Source organism: Brassica napus, chromosome A3 (genome assembly GCF_020379485.1).
Source record: "Brassica napus cultivar Da-Ae chromosome A3, Da-Ae, whole genome shotgun sequence".
NCBI classification, from domain to species: domain Eukaryota; kingdom Viridiplantae; phylum Streptophyta; class Magnoliopsida; order Brassicales; family Brassicaceae; genus Brassica; species Brassica napus.
In genome coordinates this window covers 35,870,514-35,881,998 of record NC_063436.1, presented here as the reverse complement: position 1 = coordinate 35,881,998, position 11,485 = coordinate 35,870,514, and the positions used below count along the sequence as shown (strand labels likewise).

The 11,485-nt window shown below is 36.9% G+C and overlaps 2 protein-coding genes across 2 annotated transcripts; both read right to left on the bottom strand.

The window, feature by feature from the left end:
• Positions 1 to 217: 217 nt before the first annotated feature.
• Positions 218 to 5,259, bottom strand: LOC106430407. Its single transcript, XM_013871198.1, has 11 exons — positions 5,208 to 5,259; positions 4,996 to 5,103; positions 4,187 to 4,315; positions 4,038 to 4,092; positions 3,684 to 3,921; positions 2,643 to 3,564; positions 2,408 to 2,562; positions 1,963 to 2,324; positions 1,324 to 1,880; positions 1,002 to 1,121; positions 218 to 909 (listed from the first exon to the last, which is right to left on the bottom strand). The coding sequence occupies exons 1-11, from the start codon at positions 5,257 to 5,259 to the stop codon at positions 218 to 220; spliced, it is 3,390 nt and encodes a 1,129-aa protein (XP_013726652.1).
• A 1,011-nt stretch (positions 5,260 to 6,270) lies between these two features.
• On the bottom strand, positions 6,271 to 7,056 carry LOC106430408. Its single transcript, XM_013871199.1, has 4 exons — positions 7,019 to 7,056; positions 6,778 to 6,901; positions 6,494 to 6,709; positions 6,271 to 6,426 (listed from the first exon to the last, which is right to left on the bottom strand). Exons 1-4 carry the CDS (start codon positions 7,054 to 7,056, stop codon positions 6,271 to 6,273), a joined length of 534 nt encoding a protein of 177 aa, XP_013726653.1.
• Positions 7,057 to 11,485: the final 4,429 nt, after the last annotated feature.

The window sequence follows — 11,485 nt, the reverse complement described above, 5'->3', positions numbered from 1 at the left end:
AATCCAAACACTTTATTTGCCCGAGTTTTTAAAGGTCGGTATTACAGGAATGCTTCAACCCTGGAACCGATTCGCTCATATTCTCCATCCTATGGGTGGTGGAGTATTGTCTCTGCTAGATCTCTGGTAAGCAAAGGACTAATCAAAAGGGTGGGAACGGGCTCTTCTATATCTGTATGGAACGATCCATGGCTCCCAACCACTCGTCCGAGACCAGCTAATAAAAATCAACATAATTTATATCCGCTTCACCATCATTAGGCTCTGCAAGTTTACCATCTCCAATTTTTAATATCCAATCCGAAAAATCCCTAAGATCTGCAGCCTCTTCTGGTGACAAACCATTCGATAACAAACACATGTTCTTGGTGAGCTTCAGAACTTTGCAGTACTCCCAAAGATATGACGAATTCAGAGAAGCAAAGACTATCTGAGCCCTACCAGCTCTGTTTTTAACAAGAAGAACCTGCCTAAAGTCACCCCCGAAGACAATAAACTTTCCACCAAATGGGTGGTTTGCATGCTTCCCAACTATATCAGATAAGCTCCTATCCAAAGCTTCAAAACAATGTTTGCCCATCATCGGCGCTTCGTCGCATATAATAAGTGAGGATTCTTTTACCAAATTAGCTTGATCAGTTCCAGGCTCCATAGTACACAATGAAAAGTCATCTGGATTTAATGGAATACCAAATCTTGAATGAGCAGTCCTACCACCAGGTAGTAATAAAGAAGCAATGCCACTTGATGCAACGTTTAGAACAATATGTCCTCGACATCTAATAGCTGCAGAAAATAACTTCCAGAGAAAGGTTTTATCAGTTCCACCAAATCCATAAACAAAAAACATTCCACCATTTCTTTCATTCACAGCAGCAAGGATCCGATCATAAATTTCCTTTTGCTCATCTGTCATTTTCGGAATATCTCTATCAAGAGTTTCAATGTTTCTCGAGAATAAATGCGCTCATCCACTATCAAGATATTGAAATCCTAAGCACTTGTCTTTGGCAGCTTTGGCTTCTTCGTCAATCTTGGTAGAGACGTACCATTACATCTCAAGAGCTTCTCAATCTCTAGTAAAGCATACTTCTTTTTGTCGTCGTCACTCAACAATAATCCTACAGAAAAAAATTGTAGATAAGAGATACATGGTTAGTCAAATTTTCTATTGAAATTGTAGGTAAAACTAATATAAAGATGATTCCGGAATGATTATTCATACCTGGCCTATTCAAATATTTTCTTCTATTATGCTCTATACCTTCAGACAAAACTGCCAAGTGTTTTCCCATACGACCTCTGGCTGAGAGAGTGTGTTACTCATAAGCATAATAACAAACACCTCTCCTAGATCACTTGCAGAGCATTCGTAGCTTCTCCTTACAAGATCATCAATGTACTCCTGATCATCATCTAATAATCCATGAGCAAAACACGCATCTTTGTATTCAGGATAGAGAACTCCCTCAAAGGTATTAATGTCATCATAACTGGTAGGCCCTCTGACAATGTTCAACAATATGCGCAAGAAATAAGCGGTTTTTTGTTTCCGAGGAGCATAATTTATTCTTCCTAAACAGAAATCTCTTTTCCACTTCTTGAACTTCTTAGACCGCTTGTCAAAGATATAGAAGATAGGAATCTGAGCATAAGTTAGTGTTCTTGTAAACTCATCGATTTTATTCAACTCGAACCATGCTAAGAACATTGTATTTTTAATGAGCTTACAACTGATCACTGCTTTCAGCTTGTCATTTCCCTTAAAAGTAATCACTTGTTTTCCTGGTAGATGAAAACTAAGCTTCTCGACAGCAGTTGATCGATAGTGAATAGGAAATTTGAAGATTCGCCAAGCTGATTCACAAGAAGACACATATCTGCATAACAGAAAAAGCTCATTAGAAACAGAAAAATTGATCACATCGAACAATTATAAAACGTTTTGTATTAATTACATACCTGCAATCGAAAAAGTACTTCAGTTCATTTCTTTTCTTTTCTATATTTTCCATAGTAATCTCTTCATTGCTCAACTCGTTAGAGACAATGTGATCTGGCGGTTCCACGGCAATAGTCACACGATCTTGTCCCTTATTTATGTACTTGAATAAGTACTTGATAGATCCATCTTGGTTGCACCACTCCACATTACTATGAGCTCGGAAACATAGAGATAGTCTCTTGTTATATGGAATAACAAACCGATTGTCACATTTCAATCCATTCTTGAGGACAAAGTTCTCTGACTGTTCTCGCCTCGTAAAAACGGGAAATCCTTCTTTATTAATAGTGGTATTCTCAGCAAATGGTTTAGGATACGCCTTAGAGCACAAACCATTCTCCATACATGGAGAATTCATATTAGCTGCTCCCCAAGGACCATGAATCATCATATCCTTAATACTTCATAAAGCTCAGGTTCTTCCAATTTATCAGGAATCTCCGCAGAAATGATATTGTCAATGTCATCGGTTGTAGAAAACTTGTGCAAAGGATCCATGAATAAGAGAATGTGTGTGTGTGGTAGACCACGTTTCTGGAACTCGACTGTGTACATTGCTGTAAAAAACACTTATTAGACATATGATCAACGAAGTCAAAACATGTTTTTAAAAAATATAACACTATTTATAACTTACATGAAACAGTCTTTCCAAGAAGATTTTTTTTGGTTAAGTCATCCATCAATGAATCAAGCTTCATCTTGAAGATCCTACAAACAATATCTGATCTATCTTCTGCCTTTACCTTCTGAGACTTAACATATCTTGTGATGTTCGACCATTTCGGATTACAAGTGAAAGTAATGAAAAGATCTGGAAATCCAAAATTCTTACATACGGTCATAGCATCCAAGTAAAGATTCTTCATATATCTAGGACTCCCTATGAATGAAGCTGGTGACACGAACTCTGATCCTTGATCACTCATATCAACCTTTCCTGCATTCTCAGAGTCTTTGATAGAGTCATAACTATCAGATCGCAAAGTAGGTTGATTAAATCTCAGATAGCGTAGCCGATTAGACTCTATAGTAGTGTAGGCATCCACCAAGGACTGCTTAAATAGTCTTCTCGAATGCAACAGAGAATGAGACTCATTCTTACGTTCATGAAGGTGGAAAGCAAAGAACTGCCGCATACTTATATTAGGCTTCTTTTGTTTCTTTGTAGCTTTTGTTACACCTTTCTTGATACCAAGTCTGAATCCATCTTCTCCGTAAGTAAATAACAGAGGGTATTGAATGGCAAGATAAGAAGCATGTATCTCGCTTATTCGCAGTAGGTTTCCTGATTTTTGTTGTAGTACAGTATCCATGTTATCCATATCTAGAGATAAATCTCCTGGTATGAGAGCAGCAACTTCAGAAGCTGTGGGAGTATTATATGTCCTCCCATCCTTAGATCGATCACTTACAATCCTCATATGAAATGAATCTTCTGGTTGTATTTTAAATCGACCTCTCGCTGTTCTAAACTTCTTAACACATGGATTCACTTCATCCAACATCTTCATCAACTTCTCAATAATATCTTTCCTCAGATTAGCCTTCTTATTGGTCTGCAAAACAGTGAATAAAAGATCAGAATTCTAAGTACACTGATTATTTAATACAAATTTCATGTAAACCACGTTATATAACAGAGTTATTACCTCAAACATTTTGCTCGGTTCTCAACTTCATTTTCTGTGTCAGCTATGTAAAGCTGTCCGAACTTTGCTTGACTGTCATTATTAGGAGTTAAGCTGCCGATCAGATGATGATTTTCACCTTGTAGAACCAACATTGGTGGTCCTTTTCCCTTTTGAGCAGATCTCTCTACTTTCCCACCAAGTGAAGTAAATGAAAAAATCATGTTATAAGGTCTCATATTCTTCTGGAAATGCTTGCTTTTTGAATCATCACCTTCCATCAACCTTTTTAGAACATTTGGTGGTTCTTTCAATAAAGGCAATTGCACTTGTCCTTGCATACAACATAGTGAAAATGTAGGATTCTTAGCAATTTGGCGTTGTTCAACCGTTCTCCATACCACATCATTGCACCACAATGTGAACATGTATATTTTGGATCACCTTCATCAGTTTCTGAGTTTACAAAAAACAACTGAGAAATTAGGCACATACTTTAAAAAAGGATCATACAATCATGATCAATAGTTTTATTTAAAAAAGACAATACCATCTTTGTTTTGTCCTTTTGTAGTTGCTGTAGACGAAGGTCCATCAACATCGTCAGTTTCATATTCTGAATCAGTAGTATCTAGAGAGCTACAATCAAATTCAAGTTTGCCAGTTTCATCGACAATTGCTGCAAAACAAATGCAAATGTAGCTTAGATGAAGTTATTGGTTATAGGACTGATTAAAAATATAAATTAATTAAAATGTGAAAACAAACCTCCAAAGTCGGGTTTTGGAATAACCGTAGGAGAAGGTGATTATTGATTTTCAGAACCCAAAGAAAAGGCAATATTTGTAATGTCTTTCAAAATATTTGATGTCCTTTTCCTTTGACGCTTATCAGGCAACTTCTTAAATGAGTTATCCTTTGTTTTTTGCAGAATAGATGCTAAAGGCATGAAGGGCATGGAAGTGATTACTGCCAAGCTCGTAATGAAACCAAAACAGGTATTGAAAGTTCAAACTTACATGATGGAGTTCTGAAACAATTTTTCTGACTTGCTGTCCTTGAGAATTGTTTTGCATCAAATCTTGGGCTAGAGAAATCTATATACCACAAAAAAATTGGTGTACAGAATAGAATACATTCAAAATAATTTAAAAGCCTGCAAGCATTGACCAAAACAGAAACATTACGTGTGTTATTTTTTTTTCTCTGCTCAAATGAGAGACCAGTTGAGAATGGCTTCTGTGGCTGCAGGACTTGAGCTAAACAAAAGAGAATAAAAAAGGTGTTATCTTTTCAATGCCTGAAATCAAGGCATCGCCATTCTCTATACAAAGCAACAGGTAATTTTTCATCACTTACATGTCAAATTCGTCAAACAGCTGCTCTGTTTTGGTGAGTCTGATGTTTGGTTAGTCAAAATATCAAGTCCTAAAAGGAAAATCCCGAATATAACTTCCATGTCAGAGCCTGTCAAAAAGCACTTATTTATAAAAAGACTAAAAAAGCTTGGATGATACACTTACCAAGTACACATCTGCGTTTATTTCTTGGTGTCTGGGGTGATAGCATACTGATTTGCTGATATAAGGAATGTGTATTAGGTGGAACATTCCTTCCTTCCATAGCGTCAAACAGCCTGTAATAGACTGATCGCAATGGAAATTCTTTATTTGTGATGGAATTTGAACAAAATTGACTTGCATTGCTGAATGTTCTCTTATCCTTCAAGGTTTCTGGAGTGATTGTTGTTAGCTCGATCTCCAGGGTGATAATCTGTTTTTTTTCCTCTTCATAGTCTGAAAATCCTGTTTTTTTTTTTTGGAAAAACTGAGATGTAATCGATAGAATATGGAAGTGGCAGGAGAAGGTTTCAAAGTTTTTTTGTTTTTGGTGTCAAAATCCAAAATAGGATTTTCAATAACCTAATAATTAGGAATATATTTATTTGTTTATAATATAGAGATAGAAGTAAATAATATATGTTAATATTCTGGAACAGAAATTTACATAATTGATACATCTTTCTTTTACAGAAGTATATAAAACGTATTGCTTTGATATATAGCTAAGAATTAGTTGTTTTAAATTTGTAATTCTAAAAATTTTTCTGGAGCATCCATGCTAGGTACTAATATGTTTATGTTTTAAAAAAAAACAGGTCGAAGATCAATGGACTAAGGAATTTCGAGTCAAGCTTCATCTTGCATCATAAGATTATATCTGACCATAAGGTATGTCAAAAAGAGTCTATATTTATGTATATAGTTAGAAACTGCTAGGACTGAAAGGGAAACTGTTTTGTTTCAGTGAGATTGATACTTGGTTAGTGATAGGATAATCTTATCTGTATTAATATAGACTCTTTCATATTAATATAGTAGATTAGGAAGAGTGTAAGAATTTAAATATTTACTTAACTAAATATTATAATATGAAAGCACAAACTTATAACTCATTTATTTTGTGCGAAAATATCAAGATTCTCATTCATCCATCTTATTCAAATCGCTAAAATAAATAAAACAAATAAATAGGAAAATAATTTATTGTTTCTGAATAAACTAATGAATAAACCAAGATTAAAAATAGAAAAAAAAACCAACATAAAATGAAAAACATTCTTCTTCTGCAGTGTTACTCTTCCTTTTCTTTTTCTACTTTGATGGAGGTGCACAACTTCTTAGAAGTAGAAGTTATGTCTGGGAGATCAGCATCTTCCTCTTTCCATTTTGCAAAAGGTGTTTTGCATTCTTCTGGATCATTCTGGCTGTTTCCTTCCAGCATGAGCACCTAATATACAGAATTATACAGTTAGCAAAACTATAACATACGAAACTTTAATTTATTACAAACTCACATCACCAGAAGACAGGGTAGAAGATGATGTGCCAATCATTGAGGTTGGCTCGGATTGAGATTCCACTTTAAGAATGTGATCTCCAGACCAGACCTCAAGAACTTTATATGTTCCTGCCCCATCCCTCACATTGTCAGAGTTCACAGAAATGCCAAAACAAAAAGATTTTCCTTCTAAAGCTCTGATAGGTTCTGGTAGGAGCTCTGGATCTTCAATCTGTAAACATGTAAAATTAGGATTTGCGCATATTAAATCAAATGCTTAAGAGCAGAAACCAAACATACCTCATTATAGGAGCCATCCCACAGATCAACAGCTTCATGTCCAACAATGGTCTTAGCAACAGTGTTTAGCGACATCAACTTGCATGTTTCTGTGTCATCCCTCACAATCAAATGAAGCTTGAACCTATTAAAGTTCACAAAATTAATTTAGAGTGGTGTGAAAATATATTGAAAACTCGAATAAGAAACAAAAGACTTGAAAATATGCTCTTCCACAGGTATCACTTTCTGTGATTTTTACTTGGCACTTCTCACAACGCCGAAGTTGGTTGTCGTCATGGTTTGATGCAAGTTTTATGGCACGATGTTTGCAACCTTCATGCCCAAAGTAGAATCATGCCCAATCAGTGTCAACAGCTTCAATTGAACAAATGATTTTGCAGTTCTCCACCTAGGAATATATGATCACGTTTATATTACAATAAGATTAGTGGCACTTTACTAAATAAAAACTCTTCTTTAGGAATATAACTTAATTTGAAACAAAGAGTTCTGAAATCATATTGATCTCAAGCTTGTTCCAGTCATCTTCTTGTAAAAAAGATTTCTTTCTTTCCATTTTTCTTCTCAATAACAGCAAGAGGAAGCTCGTCTTCCACCAGCCTATACATATATGTAGAAAATATCAACTGTCTAAGGAAATTACCAAGATATAACAAAAAAATAAGTTTATCAAAACTTACTTCTCCTTGAACTGTAATGCTTCCTCCATAGTTGGATCAAGATAAACAATGGATGCATCAAAAGTATTTTTGATTTGCACCTCACCCATTAACACCCAGATAGAATTAGGCACATAAAAAGAATACAATAATATGAAAACGCATAAAAAATACCTTTGTAAAAACTGATTTTGGAGAACCTGATCAAACAGATCAGTGGTTCATGTTCAACATAAGCCTCTAATTGCTCTGCATATTTCCCCCATAAACAACATGCAAGGTCCTTACCACTAAAAAAGCACAGCTATTAGCGCAAGTAAATCAGAAAATCGTGTATGCAAGCCAAAAAAAATTTATAAAAAACTTACTTTGCATCAACCAAACAAAATTGAACTTTTTCCGGTCCTGTCCTTTAACTTGGACGGTTTGAACTGGTTCAAGGCTTACGATTTTCCCCATAACATTTGTAAGATGAACAAAACACATTAGTATACAGAAGAACATTCAAAACCAGAAACTGAAACTAAATATCCGAAACATTGACATATAGGTATTACCAATAAGGAAGTTGGTCTTTACGGTCCCATCAATGATGTCTTCGTATCTGGCAAGAGACAGGAAGATGCTATCTTGAATTAGGTCAGAATTTGTTATCACAGTTTCGTCACTGATCGTTATCTTGTATGGATGGCTTGTTGGCCGATATTGGCCTGATGCTTGCGAAACGGAAAACGTTGTGAGAACACGCCATTTTCCCAGGGGTAGTTTTCGTTGGACACTCAAAATGTGATTCCTTTTGCACGTAGCACTAATCTTTTCACCCTACAAAAGAAGCACCACATAGGGTGTAACTGAATGTCACTTCTGGAGTAAAACTTTAAGATGAAAAATGTTTTACTCTTGGTTACTCTACAAAACTACCAATCAAGCGAAAATATGTATTGATTTTTTTCCTCTGATTACTATTTAAATAGAGTAAAACATAGACACATATTTACTCTATCCTATTCAAGAGTAAACATATTTACTCTACTTTTTTCTTTTTCCCACTTTTACTTTTTCTCCATTTTCCACTTATATATACTTCTCTCATTTACTCTAAGAATAACCAATCACACTCATAATGTAAGTTTCGCATATTAAGGAACACTAAAGTAATGATTTATTGCGTTTTGAAACTTACTTGTTCATCGGTCAGAAGAATTTGAAGACCAAAACCAGTGTTTTGCAGCCATGAATGTAGTAGCACTTTCACTTGAGATCGCCATTTAGTCTTAAATGGTTTCAAGTCTTTGACAGGCGTGAGACTTACATTGTTTGCCATTTTATGTGTTTTGGTTTAGATCGCAAAATGAATGTTGTTATTGAACGTAGAATGAAGGATATATATATATATATATTTGTGTGTGATATATTGATGATAGGTAAATCTAAACTAATTATTATAAAATTTGATGAGCAAGTCGTTCAAGATAAGGAATATACTTAATATTCGAATATTTTTTAAAGATTTTTGTCGTTACAATTTTGATCACGTAATTAGGGAGGTTAAAATTTTGATATTTAAAATTGGTTGTAATCAATCAGACCTATATTATCGTGATTAGCAAGTATTTCTTTTAATTATTATAAATGTGAGACCTTAAATGTAGAGGATTGTTTTTTTTTTTTTTTTTTTTTTGAAGTCAAAAGGCTATTCTATTACTCAAACTTGAGGTGGCCTGGGTAACCAAACCGGAATAGAACAACCAATAAAACATAACTCCCTATGGAAGGATCTAGCAGTCTTAGCCAAAAAATCAGCAGTCTGATTGCGTGTCCGTGGAACGTGAGTGATTTTAAAATCCGGAAAGCATATCTGTAGCGTCTCTATCCTCTCCAATTCCATCGCAAAGCTTGGCCACGCCTGAGGGTCCTTCACCATTGCTATCAGTTCCTTACAGTTTGTCCCAAAGCTCTGGCAGGTCGAATGTTGCAGCATATTCTCCATCACCCATCGCAGTGCCTCGACTTCCGAATGCAAGGCTGATTCGCGCCTAGGGAAATTCCTTGTCCCCATAAGCTGTGCATTCCCAGAACTATCCATCCACGTCCATCCGCATCCACTAAAGTTAGCAGAAGATGTCCAAGATCCATCTAACAAGCAAATATTTCCCAAGCTTATAACTTGGGGCTCCTCATCTGTATTAGTTTGTGCCACAGGTTGTACCACATCATTAGCATCAAACCAGGCTTGGCATTCGCTCTCCGCATGTCGGACTAATTCCAAAGGATCTCGATCTATTCCCCTGAAGAGTTTCTCATTCCTAGCCTTCCAAATGTACCATATTATCCAGGGATAAGGGTCCCTATCACGATCAGGCTCAATAATGCTATTTTTCCTCCAAAAAAGATAGTCCATATTTGTGTAGATGCTTGATACTGGAAAGATGTTCGGGCTTGTCGGAGTCGAAGCTAAAGACCAAACTTGAAGAGCTGGTGGACATTCAAAAATTGCATGTGTAACAGTCTCCTCTACTTCTCCACATCTTGGGCAGTAGTTATCACATCTCATATTGCGTCTTACCAGGTTCCTTGTTACTGCCACATGACCAGTTAACAACTGCCATATAAGATGACATATTTTCGTAGGAGCCTTCAGTTTCCACGCAAACGCTTGGAGCTTTATAATACTTGGGTCCAAAACTTCCCTTTCCTCTGTTTTATTCAATAAATTCTGAGCCACCCAATATCCAGACTTGACCGTGTACTGACCATTCCTTGTGAAGTTCCAGCAGTAAGAGTCTCGACGATGAGTTGAGCTTATGGCCAAACTCCTTATGAATGGTATATCATCAGGATGAAGATAGTTCTCCAGTAATCCCACATCCCAATCCTTCGATTCCTGATTAATAAGATCGCTTACCCGCATGTTAGGGTGCATCACTGGTGCCATTGGGGCGGCTGGCCTCGCGGGATTCGTTGGAATCCATGGATCCTCCCAAACCTTGACCTCATAGCCAGAGTGTATCTTCTGTCGAATGCCCAGTAATAGCAGATTCCTTGCAGCAGAAATGCTCGTCCACACATAGGATGGGCCAGTAGCAGCGTTTACTCTCAGTGGAGAACTCAGCCTATAATATCTCCCCCGTAGTACACGGGCCACCAGAGAATCAGGGAATTGTACTAGTCTCCATAGTTGTTTTGCCAACAAAGCCAGATTAAACTCATGGATCATGCGGAAACCAATCCCCCCCCTCCTCTCTGGGTAGGCAAACCTTGCCCCATTTCGCCCAGTGTATCCCTCTTTTTGGTGGATTCGAGCTCCACCAGAACTGAGCGATAGCACTAGCTAAGTTTTCACATATCTCCAATGGGATAAGGAAAGTCGACATGACGTATGTCGGAAGAGCGAGCAGAATGGATTTAATCAGCACTTCTTTTCCACCTTTTGAAAGCCATCTACCTGTCCATCCATTTACTCTATGCATCAGCTTATCCTTCAGGAATGCAAAAAGTTTGCATTTAGAACCACTTATGTCTTCGGGAATGCCTTAATAAGTTCCCATTCCTCCTTCATTCTGTATCCCAAGCACATCTTTTATCTCTTGTCTAACAATTGCACTAATCCGCTTACCAAAGAGTAAGGACGATTTATCAAAGTTGATACATTGACCTGATGCATGACCATATTTCCTGACTACTTTCATTATTTCTTCACATTCACGGGGCTCCGCCTTACAGAAGAAAAGGCTATCATCAGCAAAGAGAAGGTGGGATACCGACGGACACGTGCGTGTGACACGCATCCCCGTTATCCTCCCTTGATTCTCTGCATGATTAAGAAGGCTAGCGAGCGCTTCCGTGCATAGAATAAAAATGAAAGGAGACAAAGGATCTCCTTGACGTAGTCCTCTACCTGGAGTAATATTTCCTCTTGGCTCTCCATTCATAAGGACCTTATACTTTACCGATGTAATGCATCGCATGACCCAGCTGGTCCAGATTTCTGAGAATCCCATCTTACGCAGAACAGCTTCGATAAAGGACCATTACATCCTGTCATA